The sequence below is a fragment of the Scatophagus argus genome, chromosome 21 (assembly GCF_020382885.2).
Source record: "Scatophagus argus isolate fScaArg1 chromosome 21, fScaArg1.pri, whole genome shotgun sequence".
Classification (NCBI taxonomy): Eukaryota; Metazoa; Chordata; class Actinopteri; family Scatophagidae; genus Scatophagus; species Scatophagus argus.
Window position 1 is genome coordinate 14304803 of NC_058513.1, and position 26162 is coordinate 14330964.

General features: G+C 43.2%; 2 protein-coding genes across 4 annotated transcripts in view; one reads left to right on the forward strand and one right to left on the reverse strand.

The window, feature by feature from the left end:
• Positions 1 to 604: 604 nt before the first annotated feature.
• LOC124052913 (thrombospondin-2-like) lies at positions 605 to 15962 on the reverse strand. 3 transcript variants are annotated; one of them, XM_046377698.1, is made up of 22 exons: positions 15630 to 15767; positions 12605 to 12828; positions 12389 to 12454; positions 12119 to 12252; positions 10732 to 11478; positions 9599 to 9692; positions 9334 to 9498; positions 8884 to 9060; positions 8627 to 8800; positions 7930 to 8060; positions 7118 to 7252; positions 6787 to 7005; positions 6585 to 6692; positions 6326 to 6485; positions 5705 to 5823; positions 5252 to 5486; positions 4857 to 5084; positions 4651 to 4781; positions 4189 to 4329; positions 3997 to 4094; positions 1898 to 2037; positions 605 to 1053 (listed from the first exon to the last, which is right to left on the reverse strand). In XM_046377698.1, exons 1-22 carry the CDS (start codon positions 15671 to 15673, stop codon positions 1046 to 1048), a joined length of 3678 nt encoding a protein of 1225 aa, XP_046233654.1. In that variant the 5' UTR covers positions 15674 to 15767; the 3' UTR covers positions 605 to 1045. The 3 variants fall into 3 exon arrangements, with proteins under 3 accessions (XP_046233654.1, XP_046233653.1, XP_046233655.1); XM_046377697.1 differs by lacking the exon at positions 15630 to 15767 and adding an exon at positions 15807 to 15962 and having other exon boundaries at positions 606 to 1053; XM_046377699.1 differs by lacking the exon at positions 15630 to 15767 and adding an exon at positions 14657 to 14793 and having other exon boundaries at positions 606 to 1053.
• Positions 15096 to 26162, forward strand: part of LOC124052912 (proteasome activator complex subunit 4B-like) — a 30771-nt gene continuing 19704 nt past the window's right edge. Inside the window, exons 1-15 of the mRNA XM_046377696.1 lie at positions 15096 to 15409; positions 16069 to 16209; positions 18690 to 18806; positions 19739 to 19783; positions 19971 to 20120; positions 20857 to 20920; positions 21492 to 21566; positions 21689 to 21811; positions 21914 to 22006; positions 22370 to 22548; positions 23789 to 23875; positions 24616 to 24802; positions 25165 to 25254; positions 25694 to 25758; positions 25991 to 26141. Coding sequence (XP_046233652.1) covers positions 15219 to 15409; positions 16069 to 16209; positions 18690 to 18806; positions 19739 to 19783; positions 19971 to 20120; positions 20857 to 20920; positions 21492 to 21566; positions 21689 to 21811; positions 21914 to 22006; positions 22370 to 22548; positions 23789 to 23875; positions 24616 to 24802; positions 25165 to 25254; positions 25694 to 25758; positions 25991 to 26141 — 1758 coding nt within the window. The 5' untranslated portion in view covers positions 15096 to 15218. The remainder of the gene's footprint in view (positions 15410 to 16068; positions 16210 to 18689; positions 18807 to 19738; positions 19784 to 19970; positions 20121 to 20856; positions 20921 to 21491; positions 21567 to 21688; positions 21812 to 21913; positions 22007 to 22369; positions 22549 to 23788; positions 23876 to 24615; positions 24803 to 25164; positions 25255 to 25693; positions 25759 to 25990; positions 26142 to 26162) is intronic.

Below are 26162 nucleotides of genomic sequence, written 5' to 3' on the forward strand. Positions count from 1 at the left end.
GACTCAAGGTCGTGTTTCTTTGGACACTCGGATTTCTAACTGGAAAAAGTTTTCTATTTTGCTTTTGTTGCAGACAATGGACAGGAAAGTCGAGTAAAACGTACTTGGTACTTGTTTAGTTTTTCCAAGATATCTAATCATTAATCTTCTATTATCTGTTAAGAACTACCAAACACAATCTTATTTACCCAGCTGTAGAAAAGTTAAAAGCCCACTGTAGGTTACTTATTGAGTAAGTACAATTTAGGGTTACTGGGATTTTATTTGAGAAATTTCATCTTCTTTTACTTTCTACTCATATTTCTTACATTACAAAGTGAATTAATGTACTTTTTATATGACAGCTATTAAAATGTTAGAAACGAAACACTTTTAATAACTAATCCAGTTTGTTAATAATACTTCTAAAGTCAAGTATTTCTCTTGCTCGACTTTTAATTGGAGGGTTTTTAAAATGCATTATTAGCACTTTAACTGAAATAAATTAGTTGCATATTTTTTTCCATCGCTGACTTGTTCATGAGCTCAGGTCCTTCTCTCATCATTTGTAATAAATACTTTCACCACTGAGAGGCGCTAGAGACCACGTTTCCACAATGTACAGGCCTCATCAGAAAATAAAAAAATAAATAAATAAAAGAAACAATTGAGAAAAAAAATCCAAGTATTTTATTGATAAGTTACTACCAGACATCTGCACGTTGCTCTGCTCACTCCATCACCAGTTAATCTTCCATTCACTCCCTTTTATATCTGGCATCTGGCAATAAATAATTATATTTACAACCAATAGCAAAAAGCAACTGAAAAGCAACAATAGGTTACTGTCACCGGAAGTGTTTACAGTAAAATACAGCGAATGAGACAGCCTGAAATCAATACTGCCGCATAGAAAAAGCTGATAGATAGATGATGGTCACTAATTGATAGTCTTGGCAGGATGAAGGCCTGTTTGGTGCATCCCCTCCCCCTCCCCCTCCCTCTCTCTCTCTCACTCAGTCGTGTTAAGATTCTCTGAAATGAATGTGGATCTCTGGTGGCTTGTTCAGTTATCTGAGGAGGGAGATCGAGAAAACAGGTCACAGATGCGGTCATCAGAGACACATGAGCCTATTTTTACAAGAGGAGCTGATTTGCAAACGCTGGAGGACAAAGATGCAGTGATCACTGTGGTGGAAAATACATTTAGTCAAGTGTTGTGCTTGTACTTGAGTATTTCCGTTTTCCGCTACTTTATACTTACACTCCATTACAGTTAAGAAATAATAACAAACCCAATTTCCCCTTGGGATCAATAAAGTATGAAGTATTATGATTCTGATAATGTATGTTCTACTCCATCACATTCATTTTAAAGGTTTATTTGTGGCTACAAATTAAGATTCTGAATTTGAAATATAGGATAGAAGCTTATAAAATGCCAAATTTATTGTTTTCAACATTAAATCAGGTCCTCCCGAACTTTCTGGCTCCTGACCTCTTACAAAAAAACAATAAAGCTTTTCACAAAAAAACAAGAATCAGAGAAAAATGTTAATAAAAACATATAAAACAAATTGTGTAGCAGTGGTTTTTTTCCTATCACGACCCCAAGGTTTACTTTCAGTGACCCTTTAGAGGGATGCGATGCGGCTTGTGACCGGAGGGTCGCCAGTTCGATTGCCCCTATTCTATTCTATTCATTGGTCTTAAAGACTTACTTTTATATTAAGTAAATGAGCAGCAATAACATGCTGCTCACACACTCATTCTCATGATGATGTATAGAATACAGAATATTAGTATGTACTCCTGTACTTTTACTTGAGTAGCAGATTTTGAATGTACAGCTTCTCCTCATAATGGAGTACTTTTACATTGCTGAGTAAAGGACAAATGTTTTGACAAGATATCTTACCTCTGCACTCATATTTAAGGTCTGAGAAGAGGACGTGTTCCTGAGAGAAGACAAACAGTCCCAACCTGCCTCCTGCCAGGGTGTGGTCGTACACCGCGCCCGAGTCGGTTAAAATGTCCCTGCCCTCATACACCACCACCCTGCAATGGGAACACAACACAGCTCACATCATCGCACGCAGCATTCATGGTGTGTTTCACCACAGATTCAGACCTCACATCACTGTGACACAAAACTCACATCCAAATATTTTGGTTATTTAAGTGAATACATTTATATTACAGTGCAAATTGATCCCAAAAATAAAATGTAAACAAGAAAACAAACAAACAAACAAAAAAACCCAGCAGAAGCATCTCTTGACCGAGGATATGTGGGTGCTCTTCCTTTCAGTCAGCCTTTCTTCTGGCAACTGAACAAGCCGCTTCCACAGCTTTCGCAAATTTACTTTACAAGACATGGCTCCAATCCCACTCTGCCCTCAACAGCCCGTCTGGCAGTATATTTGTGTACCTCAAGAACGGACCTCATGGCTCTGGGCAGCATTACAGCCAGGTCCATCCATATAAAGTATAATGTAATCTTCTAAAATATGATGTATTGTTATACAGTAAATTAGACAACCCATAAGTCTATAAAAGAGCAGGAATCAGCACCACGTCAGCCAACCACAACATTAAAATGCTGCTTATGTGTTTAATATATGGGTATTAATAATCCAGTCGTATATCCTGTTAGTGCTCATTTTAAAAGTTTTCATTGTAAGGGCTTACAATGAGGACATGACGTCAAATGGAGCTGTATTCAAAGCAGTTACAACAGTGCTTCATAGCAACTATCCAAAATATCAATGTGTGTCTATCCTTCAAAATCAAAGAGCTGCAGCTTCTTTTCATTCTCACATTCAATAAGCGTACAGTCATCCTACATTCAGTACCCAGCCTCAAAAACAGGAGAATAATTTGTACAACTGGGCTTGACACATCACAGTTTGTTCTCTTTCCCCTCATTTTTTTTCCCTAAGTTTGAAAACCTTGTTACCATAGCACTGATGTTGTTTTCTCTATCTGCAGCAAAAACAGCCCAAATAACAGAAAATTCATTGCTGCAGGGTGTGTTGTGTGTGTTTTTCTATTGGTGAGAGGTACAACTAAGTGGAAGTAGATGTGGCAGGTCGAGGAGAACTGGGTACGAGACAGAGAAAGTGAATTAGCTGTTAGAAAATAACCCCTGGAGACTGATGATATCCTCGAACAATATCTGAGGGTAAATTTCTTTTGTAAAGGTGGCACTGAATGTGATTTTCACAAACTTAAGAAGTTATTCAGCAGATTGTTGCTGCACTAAAACCTTCAGGAACTGAACTGGTACCGAAAGTGTGATTTAAAGGGCCAGGTCAGTGTTTTTTTGTTTTAGTTCTTTTTTGTGTTTTTTTTTTTTTGCTTACTTTTTTATCACATTTATTGTGTAGAGTTGATATCTGTTTTGTTCCACTTGCGGAAACTAAAACCTTTTGTAAACTGGCTTCAGTTAAAGCAGGGAGCGTCACATCTGTTACTTCTGCCTGATTCAAGAAGTCTGCATTGAATATTTACAAATCAGTATTGTTACTGTCACTGAGTGGTCATGGTGTTCATGAGTCTTCAGCAGGTCTGCAGTGCCAGCAAGTTTCTTTTCATACCATACATTTTTACTTGGGAGGAGCTGTTGTTCCTCTAAGGAATTCCAAACATTTTGGTGAAACTTTAAAATTTGGATGATTCCCATGATCATAATCCAGATGTTTCCTATGACAACTCAGCATAAAAGCATAAATTAGCTCCAAAGAGGAAAACCAGCCAAGCGACAAATGCTTTAACTCGATACTTATACAGTTTCAGAGACCAGTTGTCTTTCTTAATGCACTCCTTGGCTGTAGAAATAGCATAGCTACGTTTTCCAGATGATAATGAGAGAACGCAAGGGAAAAGAATAATTTTCTCACATATGCTGGAAATTTTGGGGTCAGTCTCATCCAAGTATCTCGACTGAAGAAATCTGAGCACTGTTAGATCGTCCTGTGATAAAACTCTTTAGAGTTGTTACGACAGTCTGTGTACCTGATGAATCCAGTCTTGGGTCTGTGGATGAGGTGCATGCGGTATGCGGTGTAGTCCTTCCAGCCAGTTTTATTGGGATCATGCCACAAAGTTCTGACCTGAAACACACACACATGTAAAATTGCACCTTAGTTTCTGAACTTTATTTACACCAGTCTAATAAAGGATGGTCTGTGCAAGACCGATTCATGCCTGGTGTCTGGTGTTTCCGGTGTGCCACAGCGCATTGCGTAAATACTCCCCTGGTCCTGTGGTGGAGTTGACCACTTTGATTGAAACTCCCGCTATGCCAAAAGCTTTAGACGGCTTTTTCTCCCAGTAGGCCTGAGACACCTGCTCTCACAAAGAGAAAGAGGACGGAGGATAAAAGGCAGTGAGCGTTCAGCCGATGTTTGTACAGTAGTACACAACTGAGTGAGGACTGACGCCGCACATGAAAAGATGTGCATGAAAAAAGTCTTTTATGCACTTTTCTATTTTTTGCCGGTGAGACTGTGTGAGCACATAAAATAGAACAACAAAGGAGGTGAAGGTGATGTTTGAAGATGCATAAAGACATCTGTCTTTAAAATGAAAAGTTTTAAAGGGCAGATCAGGCTGAATTTCATTGATGAAGCCAGTTTTCGTCAATGATCGTCAGCACTCAGACCTCACCTGTTTCCACATGACGACGTAGAAGCGTTGGCTGGATTGGTAGGCAAACACAATGCCTGCGTAGTCGTCATCTCGGTTGGTGTTTACATAAAATGTGACACTGAAGTCTACAGAGCTGAACTTGTCATATCCTGTTTAAACAAACGGATTTTAGTTTTGTAGGCTACCAATTTTCATTTTGCTTTTTGTGGTTGACATAATCTGACCTAAAGCGATGCCAGGGTCCGAGTTGGCCGTCTGCAGCAGCTCAGTGCCTTGGCTGCGGATCACCCACAGAGGATCTGACTGCGTGGTGCCTTTAGGGTCCAACAAAACAACCTGAAACTTTCGAAAGTCTGTAGACCCGATATCCTGGTTCATGGGACAGGGATCCTGCGCATCTGGAACACTGTCGTTGTCAAAGTCATCAAAGCATTCATCTCCGCTACCGTCACCTGCGAGAGAGCCAAATGAGGAGACAGAATGCAGCCATGTGCTTTTCTGGATTCATTTTTTGCCAAGAGATGATGTGCAAATGTCATGAGAAAGTCCTTTTAGTGTTGTTTTGAGAAGTCCAATCTGCCAATCTAAAGATGTAGAGAAACAGAAGCAGCACACTGACCATCAGAATCCAGCTGGTCCCTGTTGGGCACCAGTCTGCAGTTGTCCCGGTCGTCAGGGATACCGTCGTTGTCATCATCATGATCGCATGCGTCCCCCTTCCCGTCATTGTCATGGTCGGCCTGGTTGCTGTTGGCGATGTAGGGGCAGTTGTCGAGAGAGTTCTGGTGGCCGTCCTCATCAATGTCGTCGTTGTCGTCACACATGTCCCCCACCAGGTCACTATCAGAGTCAAGCTGCAAACGTAAAAATAGAGTTAAATCACAAGTCTGGCCTAGTTTTACCTCAACCAGCAGATTTTCTTTTCTTAGAGTTAAAAAAGGACCACTGATAAACTGATATCCCTTAACAGATCTTCTATGAGGCAACAACACTCCATCAATGTCATTTTTAAACTAATTTTCAGCAGGTACACGTGTGGTTTTAAACATTTTGTGTTTTTTCTTTCAGAGACCTGCAGTGGATTGTGTAGAAGGGGACAGTTGTCACACTGGTCTCCAACACCATCCAGGTCTGTGTCCCTCTGGTCTGTGTTGTAGATTAGGGGACAGTTGTCACGATCATTCAGGACCTCTGGAGAAAGACACAAAGACAGGGAAAATGTATTTTCTGCAGCTTTTACACTCCAATATAAATCAAGACTTGGTTTGGGTAAATGTAATTCGGTCCATATTTAAAGAGCGCCTGAACACTAAATCCACTTTCTTTTATTACACTACCAATTGATCCTGGTCTGTAGTGTCCATTACAACAGAATTTATTTTCTTTTTCCAGATAAAATCCAGTAATTCTGTCCTCAAAAATCTGTGGAAAATCTATAATGCACCCTGGGACACTCAACTGTGACTGAAAGCAACTAATAGTAGCAGTTGTGGAAATATTACAGTAGTTGAGCTAATTGAAATGAAACATCTCAAAAAATACTGTGTACTTACAAACCTAAGTCATTATAAAAAATAAAACAAAGAAAACCTAGTACTGAAACTAATCTGTTACGGGCAAAGCAAACTGAACTCAATTAAAAAACAAAATGAAAAGAAAAATTTAAAGCATTATTGCAGTGAGCAGCTCCTACCGTCTCCATCGATGTCGATGCTGCAGGCGTCTCCTTCTCCATTGTCATCCGTGTCTGTCTGCAGCGGGTTGCTATCAAACGGACAGTTATCACAGCGGTCCCCGACCCCATCTCTGTCAGAGTCAAACTGCCGAGGGTTGTACAACAGCGGGCAGTTGTCCTGTGCCAAGCACACACATTCATGCATTCACGCGCACATACACAGACAGGAGATGTGAACATTCACCTGTTGTCAGTCTGAGCCACTCAGCTGTCTCACCCTCTCATCCATGATGTCGTCATTGTCGTCATCAGGATCGCAGGCGTCTCCCTGTCCATCCCTGTCCAGGTCTTCCTGTCCAGAGTTTGGTAGCATGGGGCAGTTATCCTGCAGCCAGTCACGACTCAGATTAGTGGAATCACATCCAGCCAAAGCACTTCCAGCCAATCAGATTATTATTATTATTTTTTAATCCTCATACCTTTTGACAGTGATAAGTTGCATTCTTCTTGCAGGGTAATCTGTTGTTGGGCCAGCCGTCCAGATCAGAGTCTTCACCGCACAGGAAGCCGTCGCCCGCGAACCCGACAGCGCACACACACTTGAACAAAACCTCAGACGCCAATCCCAGGTACACACACTCTGCATACTTGTGACAGGTGTGTGTGTTGTCTTTGCAAGGATTGTACGGTTCACATACCTACAGTCAAAAGAAGCATTTGAAAATACAAAAGTGATTCTTGATCGTCGTTCAAGACAAAGAAAGGAGTTTATACAAATGAAAATTAATATTCACAGAGGAAAACACCTGCCTGCTTGGTTTTCAACGCTTCCTGCAGCCCGAGACCAAATGGCTGAGGCCCTTTATAGCGGGGAGGACAGGGCAGACAGTAGAACCCTGGGTCTGTGTTTACACACTCTGTAACACACACATCCTCCACTTCACACTGCAGAGATGGAGAGATTAACCACATTATCAGACACTAGGTGTAAATAGAAAGGTTTGACGGCAGGCGCTCTCCTCTGCCAGGATCGGACTGCGCAACGTTTATTTTTTCCGAGATGGTAACCATGTCAGATTAGATGATCATGATGCCTTCAAGTACAGACAAGAGGTTGAACTCTGCCATCTGGAAAGTGTAAAAACCCATTTTAAGTGCGACATGTCCTGGATGTTGTCAGACTAGGCCAGAAAAGGTCCAATGAAGAGTCTATTCTAACGGCTCTCACAGGCTTTGAGCTAAATGTAACATCAGCACATTAACATACTTAAAATGACAATGTCAGCATGTTGATGTTTAGAAGGTATGATGTATACCATATTGGTCTGTGTGTTTACATGCTAACATTTGGTAAATAGCACTGAACACAAAGTAAGCTGTACTTTCATTCATTTGTCGACTATTTGGTCATAAAACAAACTGCTGGGATAACAAAAGTGATTAGAATTCAGCCTGTGGGAAACGCACCGAACTTCAGGGCAATTCATATAACAGATGTGGAGACACTGACCTCATTATATGGGACAAAAATCATCAAACTGTTGTTTCCAATTCCCCACATCAGTGACAATGAGCCGTTAAGCGTGTGATGTCACGTCCGATCGTTTTCCTGCTCTTATTACCTCATTCTCATCTTCACAGTGAGTGCCGTTGCCATTTGAACCCAAAGGACAGCGTCCGCATTCCCATGAACCGTCACTATGTGATGTGCACTCCACCCCAGGAAAGCATGGATTTGACAGCAAACATATGTCTGAAAACACATACAAAAGTGCACATGAAGGTGACAAAATCTTTTGTACACAATCCAAATAATCCAAGATTATAGATGGGTTAGTGTCACCTAAATTACCCCAAGGATTTATATTTGATGCATTATTAGGTTCAATAATTGACTCAAGAGTATATAATCAGCACAGATTGCACTTGGAGTTAAATTATATTTACACTGACAAGGATTACTTGATTATATTTTTAATACTTCATTCCAATATAATATCTTAAAATTATAATAATAATAATAAATATTTGTTTTTTTTAAATGATGATAATGCAGTTTTTATTCCATCTTATTTACACTGAAGATGGAAGATGAACATTTTAAGTGCTCTTACTAGTCACAAAAGCAAAGTCCTCCATGTGGCCTGTACTTAAAAAAACAGAAGCAACAAAAACTAACAAACAGCATCACACATGTTGTAGAATACACACAGGACGCCTGTAGTTTGTGCGAGTGATCTGCTGAAGTGATCTGACCCAGCCTTGCACAGGTTAAGACGTACCCACAGCCTGAGGTTTGTGGTCAGGGTTAAGGTTTACCTATAGGACATGGTTGTTTGTTACAAGCTTCATAGTCCACAGCATCTCCTGCACAAGGCTTCCCGCCATTCTGTGGGGCGGGGTTCAAACACTCCCGCTGACGACTCATGAGACCTCCCCCACACGACTCAGAGCACAGTGACCATTCGGTCCAGCTTGTCCAGCCTCCGGCAACTACAAACAAACACATAATTAACCTGTACGCCAGTTAATCAGTACATCGCACGCCGCATGTGCATTTGTGCTCGTATACTCACTCGGGCAGAGCGTGTTGTTGCAAGGTTGTGTCTCCCTGGCGCTGCCCGAGCACCCCCGGCCCCCCTTCTGTGGCGGGGGGTTGTTGCAGAGACGAACCCGTGTGATGTTGCCTTCACCGCACGTGGTTGTACACGCAGACCAAGGAGACCAAAGGCCCCAGTTTCCATCAGCACGTACTGCATGTGAGACAAGCACATAAAGATTGTAAAAAGTCCAGTTTTTTTATAGCCCGGAAAAGTAGAACTCGACACAGACCACCATCACAGCTCCACAACGTCAAACTTTCACAGAGCTACAACATGTTTCCAATTATGATTCCAATTTCTAAAATACATTCCTCTGAAGTTCTGCTCTTTGAGAAATCTTCAGTTAATTTGCGCTCAGCTAATCACAAAAAATAAACTGTATCATGTCATGTGACAGAGCAGACATGCTGAGTGATGTCCTACCCTTGCGGTCACACTTCATCAGCATGCAGCTGCGGGTTTGGACCGACGGACCGGCACACGACGGCTTGATGCCGTTGCAGGATCGCCCCCTCTGTTGCCCTCCACGTCCACAGGTGACCGAACAGTCGGTCCACTCAGACCACGGGGACCAGCCGTCTTCCTTATCTTTATACACACATACACTATTGGTATACCTTTGTCAAAATTTGCGCTCTTAGCACACGTTTTCCACATGAAATGAGAGTTACGGACAAAGCAAACTCACTGAGACAGACAGGACAGCACTCTCCATCAATGAAGGATGGATTGATGCAGGACACAGGAGGGCAAGACACCTGCTCGCACACCACCTTTCCACGCTACACAAGGCAAGGAAGATACAGACCAGCAGTCACACATTCAGAACCTGTAACAATATTGTTAGCCAAACCAGTTTGAGCCGTATGTTTTGTTAAATGCCCGTCCTTTCAGAGGAACGATGTGCTGTCACGATTCATAATAAAGTCTGGCTACTCCCACAATCCATCGCTGACAAAACTAATGATGTCTTACGAAGGAAAACAGACTGAAGCAGGAATAAAATATGGAAGACTAACAAAGGCTGCCTTGGAAGTAAATGAAACCACATTGGATTCAAGTGAAACTGAAGCATCCCCCCCCCCAACTGGTTAATGCTGTGCTTTCTGAAGGAACTGTTTGACATCTTGGAAAATTAGAGTAAGCCTCCGATGAGAAGATTGATGCCACTCTCATATCTGAAGCTACAGCCAGGAGACTGTCAGCTTAGTGCATAACCCTTCATAAAACCACAATTTGTCATTTCTACAGTTTGTTTTTAGTGCAGAATAAACCAAGCAGACATAGCATGAGTCTTAGAGGTGGATTTTAACCTGAACCAGTTTTTTGTGCGAACCTAAGCTAAAGTCCTGCTGACTCTCAATAGGAATGTGATTAAGTGTATTTCCCAAATTGTCAAACTGTTCTTATAAGTTTAGGCTGCACCTATTCTCTGGAATTCTTGAACTCATGGTCAAATCAAGCTTTTTGGCAAGTCGTGTAGAGTCATGTCCCGAGTAATCCAAGTTAAGATGTTGCGTATTAAAATAAATAAACGAAATAGCACAAAAAGTCTTGGATTTAGGTCAGGATGAGGTCTTGAGATTTGGCTTGAACTTCCCCTGAAAGACTTAAAAACTGCTCAGGGCTACATATAAAATAGAATTTACGATAAAGATGGAAGTGATTGCAGCATAATAGATTTACCATGTAACCTAGGTGATGCAGGTCCATCTATGACAGATCTTCCATTCAATCAAAGACTTGCTTGGCTCTCTCCCAGGAAACACTTAACTGCTAATACTTTAGATTGTAGTTATGTAAGGGTTGTTCAATGCTGACCTGGCAAGCACAGGAGGTGCAGCTGTCAACCTCCCAATCGTCCCCGTGCTGGTACACTCGTCCATCCTGCATACACCAGACATCCCTGTCTCTGTCAAGATCATCGAGATCACCGCCATATCCAAGGCCGCCACCATGACCATCATCATCACCATAGACACGACTCCTGCTGCTGATGATGCCTCTACTGCCGCCACTGATGTTGCTGCTGCCGCCACCGCTGTTGCCGCCACTACTGCTGCCGTCACTGTTGCCTCTGCCGCCACCGCCGCTGCTGCCGCCACCGCCGCTCCTGCCGTCACCGTCGCTTCTGCCGCCACCGCTGCCGTCACTGTTGCTCCTGCTGCCGCCACCGCCGCTGCTGCCGTCACTGTTGCTTCTGCCGCCACCGCCGCTGCTGCCGCCACCTTTGCCGTCACTATTGCTTCTGCCGCCACCGCCGCTGTTGCCGCCACTGCTGACGCCACTGCTGCCGCCACTGCTGCCGCTGCCACTGATGTGGCTTCTGCCGCCACCGCCGCTGCTGCCGCCACTGCTGCCGTCACTGTTGCTTCTGCCGCCACCGCTGCCGCTGCTGCTGCCGTCACTGTTGCTTCTGCCGCTGTTGCCGCCACTGCTGCCGTCACTGTTGCTTCTGCCGCCACCGCCGCTGCTGTCGTCACTGTTGATCCTTCTGCCGCCGCTGCTACTGTTGTTGTCGTTGCTCAGCTCATCCAAAGTTATGCGCATCTCCTCGTTTTCTTTTGACTGAAAATACAAACACATACATGCTGCATTTGCAAAAATTAGTCGTCATCAGAAAAAGTACTTTTTTTTCTTTTTGTATCTATTGACCTATATTAATACACAGACAGCTATTGAATTAGGCCAGAATACTGGCTGAGTCAATTAGTTTTAACACTGATGGTATTCTTTCTGCTTGCCCCCCCTCCCTCCAAAATGAAATTACCAGGACATTAACCACAAACCACAGTGATTCCTGCCAGAAAAAGGGATGTCACTGCTTGTTCCATTTGCCCTGGAAGAAGAGCTAATCTCTGTTGGTTTGCCACACAGATTTCCCACAAAGCTCTACCCAGTCAAGTACGATGTAAAGTGCATTGCACAGGCTGGTGGGCTTGGAATTGCCTCCGTTTGTTTACAATAATCAGAGAATTAGTTAGAATTGATTTTACACTGTTTTACTGAGGTTAAAATGTCAACTGGAAATTTTCATGCGTTTAAACTTCTTCTTTTTATACAAAAGAAAACTGACATTTATTTTCTGCAATATCCTTTTTCATTTAAAATGCAATTTCTTGATCATTCCATACAGAAAGAAAAGTAGCATCCGACAAACAGATGCCAGCATGCAGGTTATACATCCACGGGTATTTGTGTGTCTTACGACTTTCTCCAGGTCATCAAGCAGGCTGTTGGTGACAATACGCAGGCCATGGATCTCAGTGAGCAAGTCCACCAGCTCCTCACATGGATGACGACAGATTTCTGACACATTGTCGACCTTTGCACCACTCACACCTGTAAAGGAGCCACAAGTGTGTGGTCTGTGCAAGATTGTATACTTCTGTATCAATGATGGGGCAAAAAACAAAATGTATGCGTGCATATATTTGAATGCAGGTACGGTATGTGTGTCTTTAAACATGTGTGGTACCTGCACACACAGCTGCTGCATAGAGGAATGTCAAAAGCCAGGGGAAACCTCTCAGCGGACTCATTCCTGTTCACACATAAATCAAATGTAGTCACCATGAAATATAGCAACTATACTGCTACTCTACTGCACAATGCAAGCAGGGCTGCTGCAGAGGAGATAAAAGAAGAAGAAGAAGAAGAACAGGAAGATGAATAGAGAATTAACCTTGCATACCTGTGGACTCCTTGCTGCTCTGCCTTTTTGCACAATAAGAAATCACGGCTGGTAGACTCGTCCCTGCTGCAGCTCTGCGGGAGCTGTGATGGAATGTCTGTCTCCTTTTTGCGCTCTTCCTTATTTCCTTGTCTCCTTGTTTCCTTCTCACCTTCCTACCACAGCTTCCTCCGTAATTTGTTGTTGAAGCATCCAAAAGAAACAGAAGTCGGTGCGAGTGAAACCTGAGTTAAGAACATGCAGACAGCTCAGTTAGCTCTGTAGAAAATACTAATGTGGTTATGTATTTGCTTGAGTGTGTGCATGTGTGTGTGCGTGCATGTGTGTATGTGTGTGTGTGTGTGTGAGGGAGGAGCGGGGGCCATATTTTACCCGTCTGTCTGGCGATGAACTGGGCTGCATATCTCCCAGCGAGAAACCCAGCTGGATGGAAGGAACTCTCTGTGTGTGTGTGAGTGTGTGTGTGTGTTGACGTCTCGATGCAGGTTTCCCAGACACATCATTTACACTCTTTACTCTCCAAACTGAGAGACACTAAAACATGCACTTACACACAGAAACACACACACCACACACACACACACACTTATTGGCTAACGAGTTTTCCAATATTTTAGGAGCAAAAAAACTGGCATCACTATAAATCCCTGGAGAGTGTGTGTGTGCGTGTGTGTGTGTGTGTGTGTGTGTGTGTGTGTTAGTATTTGTTATGATTTTTCTTGATATCTACAGATTGTGAGGTAAAGATAAGCAAGTCGGTGGAGTACAAAAACATCTACTTCCAGTGGGACCATCACCTCCATTTCCTTTCTCTATCTCTCTCTCTCTCTCTCTCTTTTGCTCCATCATTTTCTTCCCTCCATCTCTCTCTCTCTCTCTCTCTCTCTGTCACTCTCTCTGTTCAGTCTTCTCCCTGCTGAGTCAAAAAGGCATCATCATCCAGAATCACATTTTCCATCTGTGGTCTCCACTTGTGGAATAATGAATCTTACAGATGTGTGCACACACATGCAAGCGCCTGTGCCCATACACAGACACACAGTTCAAACAAATTATCTATGTCTAGATACCTGGAAACATCACAATGCAAGAACAAATGAGGACAGACACCATGTTTCATCCTGGAAGCGGTTCAGCGGCAGAGACAGTGAAAGCAGGTGCTGTCGCTGCTCTGAGAAGAAAGAAAAAAAAGCCCCAAATTAATAAGATCTGAAGGGATATAAAAGGTAAAGACTTGAGTGAGATTACTTGGCAAAGGCCAGCATGACACTCTTGGACAGATATGCCATGTGGAAGGCACACTCTGTTCTGGGATCTTTCTCAGAGACTCTGCCTGTCTTCCTGTGTGTTTCTAAAGATGAAATAGTTTTACAGAGGGCACTCTGCACATTGTCTCCAAAAGGTGAAGCTGAGGGAGGTTGCAGGGTCATCATGGGCCACAGACAGGTCTTCAAAAGGAGCAGAAGGGCGGCTGGTGAGACCCAGACAGGACTGAGAAACAGGGCACTTCATGCAATCAGGCAGCTTAAGAATGGGCTGAGGTGAAGCTGCAGCAATTGCCCCATTTCAAAGGTAACCATGCCAGAGAACCAAAAGGGCTTTTGCATTCTGCTCCCAGCCCTTGCTGTGAGCAGCACCAGAAGATATCCTGCAATTGCCGGCACCACTCTAAGCATGTAGTGGTCAGAGAATTACACTGGCTTAAAGTAAAAGGATTTACACAGAAGGGTGCACAGTAACGCAAGTTCGGAGAAGGAGAAGATCAGGATAAGAATTCAAAGGCAGACATGGAGAACATGATCGGGACTGTTAAGAGTGGGTGAATTTGTTTATTTGTTAGCACATTCAGGTGCACAGATAAATAAATGTCTCTGTGGTATGCAACAGAGGCATAAATGCATGAATTTGTTTTCTCAGTAGCATAATGAAGCAGATAGACAGATAAACAGATGCAGATTGGGTAAATGCACCAGACCCATTCATGCCCTTCATTTATCCCCATAACAACCACTGAGGGTCAGTAGAACAGCACAGGGGCATTAATCCAGTTACCAGATCATCCTATTCTTCAGAGTACTTTGCAGTACGCACGGATATAGGCCCTCTGGGATTTGTAGTCCAGAATGATGCCTTTCTGATTTCCTCACAGTCCACCATCCGGTAGGCTACCCACATGAAGGCCTTCATTTGTCAAAGCCTGGCCTTATTCGGCTCACAGGTGCTGAAATCAAGTCTCTCAAATCCAGCAGAACGCGGGCATTTTTTTGTACGACCTCTTATCGTGCGTCACCGGACGCACAAACCTTGTGACCCCTCCACCCCACCCTTGTGCGCAGGTCGCAGGTGGGTATCTGCGAGGTGAGAAGTGAGAGGTGGCGCAGCGCGCGCGCAGGTCAGAGCAGAACCGGCCGTCCGCTGCTCACGGCTTACTCAATTAGCGTGACACACTTCTCACCCCCACCTGTGATCGCCTGCCTTCCGCCCATTTGCTGGACACAGCGGATTATGCCCACTAACTTCTGCAGCGCTTCTCTCAGAAGGCACAGCAGTCATTAGAGAAAGAGGAACATTTTCTTTTTTTGCAGCAGGAAAGTGATCTGAGCATCAGTGGAATATGGCTGTGGTTGGGCATGCTGGCTTTATCCCCCAGAAGGAGATCGTGTATAACAGGCTGCTGCCTTACTCGGATCGCCTGGACCGGGAGGCCACGGAACTGTTGGCGGACATCAAAGCGAACCTGTCCAGAGCTGTCCTTGTCCGAGAGCTGTGGCCCGGGGTCGCTTTCTGGTCCAAGAAGCTCTTCTCGTAAGTGTTGAAGCAACTTTGTTAAAACCTTATGCAGTTATTTAGGCTCTACAAGGGTGTTGCATTGGGTTGGCAGCACATATTTTGTCCCACTGAGTCCAACAAACTCACAACCCACGGCCTCATGAGTTACCGCAGAGTTGCTCTGGGATCGTAGCAGCAAAATCCAAATTAATAAGTTTCATTATGTGCAATAATATTTGTCACGGGGCTAAATTACCTTGAACGCTGCGTCACTGTTTCCCAACAGACGAGCGCGGCCATTATAAATAACTTTTAGTCCCAAATATTCAGTGTTATGTCTTCCAGAGTGTTTTGCACTCAAGCAATTGGGGAATCAAGTGCCAAATGTCAGTGTCCCAGGAGTGTGTAAAGAGGAGTGTGCAGTGTTACTGACCTTCCCTGAGCTACTCTGCCTCCAGGGAGCATCATGTTCTGCTCTAACTTTAAATTAAAATAAGCTTTTAATTCACTTTGTCCACTTGGCATCAACTGAGATTCACTGAGCTTAGTCCAAGATTCATGTTGAGAAAGTGGGCCACTGAAGCTGCGTATTTACTGGATATGGGTCAGCTGCAGGAAGTGGGAAGTGATCAGCTTCTCACTTAAAGTGACATCTCATCTGTCCCCTCCCCCACCCTCCTAACCTCTGTCTTCAGGTTTCTGAAGCTGTATGGCCGGAGGTTCAGTAAGGAGGACCACATTCTCTTCATCAAGCTGCTGTATGAGTTGGTCACGTTGCCGAATCTGGAGCCTTACATGATGCAGAGCTACGCCAGACTGCTCATCCAGCTTCTCAAGTGGGTGTGACAAAAACATGCAGGTGCACACAGCATGCATAAAGGATGTCTGAGCCTCCCCACCCTCAGGGACACAGGGTGAGGAGCTCAGACATCTGGATGGAGGCTAATAAAAGAAGCCAATTGAGGTGGTTCAGGCATCTGATTGGGATGCTTCTCTCTTGCAGTCCCAGAGCAAGAGGGATTACATATCCCATCTGGCCTGGGAATATCTCAGGATCCCCCCAGGGGCAGCTGGGGGACATGACTGGGGAGACTCATGTCTGAGGATGCTGCCGCCGGATAGATGGGATGGATGGATGGGTTATATTGTGCAGTAAAGCACAGTGAAATAACTGTATGACAAATAAAACATGACAGAAATACTAAAAGTCTGTGAAGTTACATCAATGAGAGCTTTTGAGCTAAGAAACCAAGACTCCCCAGCATCAGCCTCTCTTGCCCTTTGGTATCCTTTAGTATAATGAGATCAGAGAGCCACCTGGCTGGTAAACGTCGCTGTGCTACACGTGGTAGAGTGATGTCAAGACATTTGATGTGTTTAAAGTGGATTTTTCACTTACCTCTCTGCCAACTGGAACGCTGCCACTTTGGTGCTTTAAGCTACTGACAGACTTGAAAAGTAAATTAGAAAGCACTCAGAGAGCAGACGCCGCTGTGAAGGCCTCACGATCCTCTAAATGTGTTACTTGTTATAGAAAGCGCTGCATCCGTCTATGGATCTGAATACGTCAAAATTAACACGGTGATAGATATTCATGTCTGGCAAGCGTAATAAATAACCTTACAGCTGTAGTTGGCTTGAGTGGATGGGACACTCACCCGTTTACTAGAAATGCAGTGCAACAAAAATACTCCATCACAGGTAAAAGTTCTTCATTCAAAGTACTACAAATGCAAAATGGCCCCTGTGAGTCAGATAAAAGATGTTAGTTCTTTCTGTTAGTTCTGTAATTAAGTCTAATGGTTCCAAACAGAATAAATCTGGTGATGTGTGGTGACTGGTGTCTTATAGGAAAGAAGAAGAAGAAAAAGTTCTACACTATCCTCTGTTCTCTAATAGGTTTTTTTTTTAGAAATATTGGATGACTAGACGTCTTAAACATTCAGATGATTATTTGAGTGGGATTTTACATGTGACGTGAGGTGTGACATGTTGCCCCAGCTAGATGCCATTTTTGTAACATGTAACTCTAGCTGTCAAATAAGTGCTGCAGAGTAAAAACACCATATTTCCCTCTGAAATGTAGTTGAGTAAATTTTAGAACAGCAGAAAGTGGAAATTCAGTAAGTAGAGTTTTTGAGTAAATGTAGTTGAATGTCACACGCCCACACACACATGCAATCAAGCAGACACGCTCTTAGTAAGTAGAAAGGACAGTGAAGTATGTTGGGCTATATCGTAACTCCCTGCTTTTGTCTCTCAAATCCAATCTGTCACCACTCGGCCGACCGCAGGATATTCTCCAAGACGGCCACATTCATCACTTCCCATTTGTCTGCAGTTGTTTCCACGATTTTTACATCGATCACAAAACAACACCCTAATGTAGATGTCATTTGTCTGAGTGTTTTCCATTAGATGAAAGGAGAAAGATCTGGGTTAACCGTATATTAAGTGCCAGGTCTCACAGCTGAGAGATGAATTTGATACTCAACATCACGCATCAGGTCTCAATAGGCCTCCTTTTTGTTCCTTCCCTCGCATTTCACCATCGTTTTCCCGATCGTCTTGGCTTTTCTTCATTTTTCAAATCTCCCCAATGAGAGTCTGTTCCATAGCTGTTAGATGATTGAGAGAGGAGGTGACAAGGGGAATCTGAGGCTGTAGAAATTGTGCAAATTCTTCACTCTCAACTTTTCCCATAAATTGTGATTTTTTTTTTTTCTACAACAGACTAAGTAACAGAATACAAAGAAAGCAGTGTGAAAGTTTCTCAGGAGGATTAAAAAAAACTGCTGCGCTTTAAAGCTTATACAGTACTCATCAGTGGGACACCGGTTACCACGCAATTTAAAAGCTTAATAGGGTGTTTGAAAAATCAAGAATCACAGTAAAAGGTAACTTCACAGTTTGCTTCCACTCTCCGATCTTAAACCGTCTTCATTTCACTCTATGGAGCCGCTTATATGGAGGTTGTATTGTGAGTATTATTTCCCAGCTGAGTCTACACCTGCAAATTACTGATGTCTACAGCCGTCAGTCCAGTTATGCTTTACTGAATACAAAGAATCAGGGTGCTGTGTTTGCAGACATGTCTGGAAGTTGTCATCACCGAGTTCAGCCTGTGAGTTAGTGACTCATTTCCCCGCAATTACAGACTCTTTGAGACACCCTGGAGTTTCTCACTTCAGTATAACATTATTACAATCATTTTGTCTTAACTAGGTTTTTATTCTCAAAGGTTTGAATATTGTAGACCCTGACTGAAGTCCTGCAAAATCCTGATAAAGAGGACAGACTTTCCTTTTTCAAACAGGAAGAAGGAACTACTGTCACGGGATGACCTACAGTTGCCATGGCGCCCGCTCTATGACCTGTACGAGAGGGTCGTCTACTCAAAAACCGAGCACCTTGGACTCATCTGGTTCCCCAAGTATGAGGTTTTACCTTTGCACTGACCCGTCAGGAGAAGTTACAGCACTGTATATGCTCTCCCTATGAACTGACCTGGTTTTACACCCCATTCGTTTATTTTTAGAGCTGCTGCCTGCCCAGACCTCATCCTAAATACATATCTGCATTAAAGTATTAAAAAGTTTGACATTTTGGGAAATAGATGAGAAGATAGATACCACTTATTCTGATGTCTGTATGCGAAGTGTGAAGCTACCAGCAGCTGGCAGCTAACTTAGCTTAGCATAAGGAGGAGGGCCCGCTTGCCCAGCTCTGTTCAGAGTTAACAGAATTCACCAGCACCTCTGCAAATGGGCAGATTGTTTCATGGGAGGTTATATGAGCTTTGGAGATGCTGGTAGGCACATTTCGGTGCCTTTGGACAGAACCGGGCTCTGAAGCTAGTGGCTGTAGCCTCGTATTTACTGATTTTGTCCTTCACATCTAACTCTTGGCAAGAAAGCAAGCAGTCATATTAGTGCATTAGTGTAGCAATTCTATTCCAAACCCTAAGCCCAAAAGTTAACCTCTTTCCTAAAAAATGTATTGAGTGAAACAAGCAATTAGCGGTTAGAAATTATCAAGCAAAGATGCCAAACACCATCTGGTTCTGAAAGACATGACTTCCATGCGTCCTCTGTTTTATATTACACTAAACTGATTATCTTTGGGGTTTGGCCTTTTGGCCAGACAAAACAAATATTCGGAAGATGTCCCCTTGAGTTGTGGGAACTTTTTTGATTAAATGATTCATTAAAAAAATATAATAAGAAACAGGTTTATTTATGGTTAAAATAGTTGTTTAGTCAAGTTTATCTTCAGTGAGGACATGTGGACCTCCCAGGGTAGTAAAAGCATAATCCCTGCTCAAACACACACACTCAAACACCTCCTCTCTCTGCTTGTTTGCAGCTCAGTGGACCACATTTTGAAGGCTTTGATCAAAAGCTGCAGACTGTAAGTCTCATCCTCTGTGATCATGTAATTTATTCTCCGGATAATGTATGGCTTTGATCTTTAGTTGAGCTGTATACTGTAGATCAGTGTGTGTGTTTGTATCTCCAGTCTGTCTTTGCTTGTCTGCATCTGTTTGCACTCATGTCTGTCCTTACTTTATGTGTGTGTGCGTGCGTGTATTTCCCAGGTATTTCCCCGCATCATCCACTAAGGAGATGCTGGATGAGTGGCGCCCCCTTCTGTGCGTGTTTGACGTGGTCATGCAGAAGGCCATCAGCAACATGGAGCTGTTCCTGCCCACCATCATGCCCCCGGAGGAACACAGCCAGGGCTTCCAGTGAGTTGGCCAAATTAAATGGCTCTGTTTAGGAACCGCATTAAATGCCAAGTGCAGCTTGTCTCGGCCAGAGCTAACACAAAGTTTTAGCAAAAGCACTCTTTGTTTATATGTAGAACAACCTCTGCCAACAGAAAAAGGTAGATTAAGTTACATTTTTTTGCCATTTTCTGTCCTGTGATGGATTGCATTAAGTAATTTGTTTGGATCTTGTGGTCTTAAAAGTGCACGTCATGTGTAACCACGTTGTCAGGCCCTGTAAGCGTTTACACATTTGCACGCGGGAGTTTCGATAAATAACGTCCCTATTGTGCTAGCAGTGCTTCCCTTCTCCTTGTTTTGCTAGTATTTTGTTTCCTTAGAAAACCTTTACACCTCTCCCTCCCCATCCTTCCTGGTTGCGGTCCAGCTATCAAGCCTCTTCACAGCGTTCACTTGCTTTCTTTGTTGTGTTCACTCTTTTGCAAGCTATTTGTCTGGATTTAGTCTTGGATTCATCAGCAGTTTCCGCACAGTTTCCACAATACATCATCTTCAGTACTCTATTTTTCCATTTTAGTTTTTCTCTCTCTCTCTTCTTCAGAATCTGCAAGGGAGGGAGTGGAGTTCATATTTTGGAATATATGGAATTGGAGATAAATGAGGGGAATTTAGCTTCGTGTGTGTGTGTCTGTGTGTGTGTGTGTCAGTGCGGAGTTAATGTGTACGTTACTGTTTTTTGTGTATGTATTTTCAGGTTGTGGTTTGATGAGCTGATGAATCTTTGGATGTCCGTGCAAAATCAGCCGAGCTGGGAAGGGGTGAGGCACACACACACACACACACACACACACACACACAGTATCTCAGGTATTTTGTGATCATTTTTGAATTATGTGACACCTACTTTTACAACCTGTTCACCGCCTTTAACGAAAGAAATTTTATCCAAAAATGAAATCACATAAAGTTGAAATTGATGAAAATTCCACTTCTCAACTTTCCATATAAATCTGCAAAACCAAGTGTTGGATTTTTAAAAGTATTTTTAAACGATTGAGCAATGAATCACATAGTTCTCAAGTTTCCTAAAATGGATTGAGTAATTTGGATTGACACGCTTTCCTACATTTCCTGATGACGATGATTGAAATGCTGGTAAAATATTTTTTCTTTCCACGCTGCATGCAGATAAGATTTTCCATTTGTGCCTCCACTCTGCTTTCTTTGAGCCTCCTGGCCTCAAATCGTACGCTGGCTGTACACTCTTCCCCACTTTTTGAACATCTTCTTTTTTCAGAGTGGCTATATTTAATTCTTGGAATGACAGCCTTCACTTCTGGGAATGTTCTTTGTACGCACAGTGATTGTTTGTCTAATGTTATCCCACAGCACCTAGTGAACCTTTTTGCTCGCCTCGCCAACGACAACATCGGCTACGTGGACTGGACCCCTTATATTCCCACAGTGAGTCATTATCAGAATTATGTGGATATACAAGTGTGCCTATTAATGTATTTTATTGGTTTACTGCTGGATCATGTGAGCGAGGTAAGACTCTACACCGTACAGTATGTGTGTTTGTGTAGATCTTCACCAGGATCCTGCGCAGCCTGAACCTTCCGGTTGGGGTCAGTCAGATGGTGGCACCGCGGTATCTCACCAACTCCTATGACATCGGACACTTGGTGCTGTGGATCACAGCTCTTCTGGTGCACGCTCTGCAGATTTTTTTGTCTCATAAAAATGCATTAAAAACACTTACATTTTTTATTGCAGCTGCTTAATTGCCTTGCTGATTTACATTCCTGCAGGGTGGGCAAGGGAACCCTGCACAGAAGGAGCTGACCTGCCTCTTTAACAGCATTGCCTCCTTCTACCATCCCTCCAATCATGGTCGCTGGCAGGTTAGTCTCTCTCTCTCTCTGTCTCTCTGTCTCTCTCTCTCTCTCTCTCTGTCTCACACACACACACACACACACAAACACTCATGCACACGCATTTGCACATGCACACACTCTGTGCGAGCTGTGAACACAATTTCAACTGCTTGCTGTCACACTCCTTTGATTTATAACCTGTCATTCAGGACTTGGAGGACTCTCTTCGCACTAACAGCGCAATAATGAAATGCACAAGTGCCTGCGAAAAGAATGATATCACAGATCTGTTTACTGCAGACTCTGTGAATGTGTCTCTGGATGATAAGGCTAATACTGAATGTGTGTCTCTGTGTGTGTGTGTGTGTGTGTGCGTGCGCGGGCCTGCAGTCTCGACTGATGCGGCTGCTTCAGCGTCTCCCGGCGAGCGTTGTGCGCCGCGTGCACCGGGAACGTCACGCTGCCCCCAGCTGGATCACGCTGGTTCCTGAGTCTCAGAGGCTGACTGATGAGGACTTGCAGGAGTTCACCCGTAGCCTCATTGGAGCCGCCCTGCTGGCCATGTTCAGGTACTGACCGTTAGTAGTTGTTACCTGTCCTTTTGCATCTAACTTAATACGATTAGAGATCTGGAAAATGACTACTATCAGGATTGTGACACGTGTTTATGCATACATGCACACATGTTATACAAACATATGCATACACATATTATATACACTATCTAAGAAAAATATATGTACTCATAAACATGCATAATATAAGATCATGACATGATGAACTTACTCTCCTAACGGTGTATTATTCAGTGAGTGATTTATTTAAAGTGTACTTTGAAAGCAAGATATCCAAAGTGGTAAGAAGATAAAACAGAATAAGAAGACATAAGATGCTATGGAAGCAAGAGTGTTAAAAAAAAAAATCAAGCAACAAATGTGGAAAAATGTTTGTGAAAAAGTAAAATTACAATAGTAGAATCAAACAAAAAAGATATTAAAAGACATTAACAGAGGCCCAAAAATAAATAAATAATGTACTATTTGCCAGACTGTAAAAATAGGTTGTAAGATGACATTTAAAAACAAAGACAGTGTGTGGGCAGGCTGATAGAAACTATTTCTACTCTGGGCAGAAATAGAAGCCATATAGGTGCCATTGTGGGAGTTGGTGTGAGCGTTCTGTTGCACAGTCAGAGCCAATCAATGGTCTTGTTAACCCACGTTTAGTGGCCACAGTCTCTACAGACATCCATCCTTTGAGTTCCTGCATATTTGGCTTCACACCTCCCAGTTATCAAGATTTATCTCAACAGCAGTGTTCTTTTTCTGCTAAATGTTTCAGCTATCAAAATCTTCCCATTAAAGTTGGCTGATAAGTGAATGACTTGGAAACATGTAGGTTACATACAGCCATTATATCAGCAGCAATTCAGTTCAGTGACTATAGTTCAGCGTGTGGTTAGGAGGTGCTCAGATTAAACTACAAACTTTGAAAACAGTCTAAAAATACCTTCGCTCTTCAGCCAGATTTAGCCCAGATTTTAGCAGTTTTGACCTACAATTCACCATATCACTGTCTTTTGGGTTGGTGCCATGTAAACGTGCCATTTCAATCTGGCAACCAGTTATCTAACAAGTCCAAGCCCTGTCATGTCTCACTGGCAAGCGCAGTCACTGGCCTCGAGACGGAGGCCTCAACAACAAGCCTAATCTGGACAAAGACAGGTCATCTGTGATTATCTGCCTGTGTGTGTTGACGCCATACTGTCTGTTGTTTTGTGTTCACCTGCCCTCTTCTGGTGGTACGCAGTAAAACCGGCAGTACCGATGCAGCCTATGCTCTTCAGAACCTGGCACTCCTCACACCAGAGCTCGCCATTCCGCCTGTTCTTGAGAAGTAAGTTGTTGTTTAAGGTATCAGCCAATAACCATGTTGACGTACTGTCAGAACATACACTGACTATGCTGTGACTTGTTTTGATTTGGGGGGGATAAAAGTTGCCATAATCTGGGGGTTTTAGCGGATGTGAATTTCATAGCTATGGGTTACAACTTGAGCACAGATATTAACCTTTATTTGGCAACTTGGCACCGAATGTATGCCGAATTAGTTGTTAGCAGTTCCTGTTTGCAATGTACCCTTTCATGTAGAGACAGTTATCACTGTATTACTGTAATACTGGAGAAAACCTAAAAATATTAAGACTGTCAGGGAAGTTCAGCAGTAATTTAACAGATTTAAAGAGGTTTATTCACATTGGACATAAGAGATGTATGATAGTTTTGCAAAATGCAAATCACACCGAATGTAAAAATCTGTGTGCCTTGTCTGTATGTTCAGATTTGACTGAGTTATACTTCTAAAGAGGAGTACAGATTTTGACACAAATTGCAGTAATCAGGCGTGAGGGGTTTTCAAATATCTTAATTGCTTCCTCTGGCTGTGTGTCACACAACTGAAGCAGCTGCTGACAGTGTTGGTGATTGAGTCAAATCAGTGGCCAAGCTACAGCAATTACCTTGAAGTTGTTTTAAGGATGCCGACATGCACCTGAACCATTCAGCTCAAACGTTGACTCATGTCACCCCTCTGCTTCAGCTTTCCCCTCCATCTCATGTTGTTCTTGTCTTGTGCAGGACTTATGCGGCGATGGAGACCCTGACTGAGCCACACACCCTCACTGCCACTCTCAGCTGCATGATCGGCATGGCTCGCAGCCTGGTTTCCCCTAACAACCATTACCCAGAGGGCCGTGCGCACGTGCTCCCGCTGCTCATAGGCTCTCTGCCAGGCGTGGACCCCAATGACTTCAGCAAGTGCATGGCAAGTAATGGATGTGTTGATTAGTAATTAAGAAGAATTGTTAGGCAAGTAGACAATACAGCTCCTGCTGATTAAATTCCCTTCTAGTGTACTCTGGTCTATCCTATTAATAATTCCCGACAGTAGAATGAATATCTCAGTTTGAAGAACTCGCAATTACTAAGGCTTAGTCCACAGTTTCTACTTGGATTGTAAAATGGATTGGTTTTCTTTTTCGCTTTGTTCAATGACTCCAGACACCAGAATAAATTAATACATTTGAAAAAGTTATTCCACCAACATCTGGTGGGTTATTTAACTAAGGCCTTGATCTCGTCGGGTGATGTAAATTGATCTGTTTCCCGCTGGCTCGCTCTGTCCAGATAACGTTCCAGTTCATCGCTACCTTCACCACTCTGGTGCCTTTAGTGGATTGCTCATCTGCTCCTTCTCAACACAGTGATCTCACAGAGGTACACATGCATTAAAAGATATACATTTAGATATATACATAATACATATGTACAACATGTTATGCTATGTATGTTATTTTGAAGAGTTAGGGGTCAAAGTGTTGTATGGTAAATATGCAACTTTCTGGAAGGCTGGAAACAGGGGAAAACAGCTATCCTGGCACTGTCTAAAGAAATCAAAATCTGCCAACCAGCATCTTTAATACTCACTAATTGACACACTTTTTTGTTTTATCCATACAAAAGCAGTCACTTCCTTATATGCTAAGCTGATTGTCTCCTGGTTCCTGCTTTTATTTGGTGTACAAACATTAGAGTGGTGTGGATCTTCACAGATAACCCTCACGAATGTAAAAGAGTGTAAAGAGCGTATTTGTTTAGATATCTGTAGTAAACCCCATGAATACTCTAACCAGTCACTTGTGCTTCTCCCTCTCAGATTGAGAAAGATCTGTGTTTTGCTACAGCTGAGTTTGAGGACTTCGTTCTCCAGTTTCTGGACAGGTAGAGACAAATTAACAAATCAAACTGTCACTTTGTAAAGCCTTGTTGTCAGCTTTTGAGCGTTTCTCTCTCTGTTTGAAATGCACCGGTCTGCATCGCTGACCACGCTGGCTGGTCACGTAAAACAGTCTTTTTCACCAGAACACTGTTGACATTTTCATTGCTGACAAGTGCATAAGCGTGTGCTTGTGTATATGTGTGTGTGTGTGTGTGTGTATCTGTGCCGTTGCAGGTGTTTTGCCCTAATAGACAGCAGCACTCTGGAACAGACGAGAGACGAGATGGAGACGGATACCCAGACTCATCTGGAGAGCCTGGTGGAGCTGGGCCTATCTTCTACTGTTAGCACCATCCTAACACAATGCTCCACAGAAATATACAAGGTAGCACGCGCACGCACACAC

Coding starts and splice junctions, on each gene's coding strand:
- LOC124052913 (XM_046377697.1), bottom strand. CDS start 15,898: ATGCCAAGTGGACAAAGTGAATTAAAAGCTTATTTTAATTTAAAGTTA. Junction 11,479..12,118: donor TTGATGACCTGGAGAAAGTC/GTAAGACACACA, acceptor TTGTATTTTCAG/TCAAAAGAAAACGAGGAGAT. Junction 5,487..5,704: donor TTCTACACAATCCACTGCAG/GTCTCTGAAAGA, acceptor TTACGTTTGCAG/CTTGACTCTGATAGTGACCT.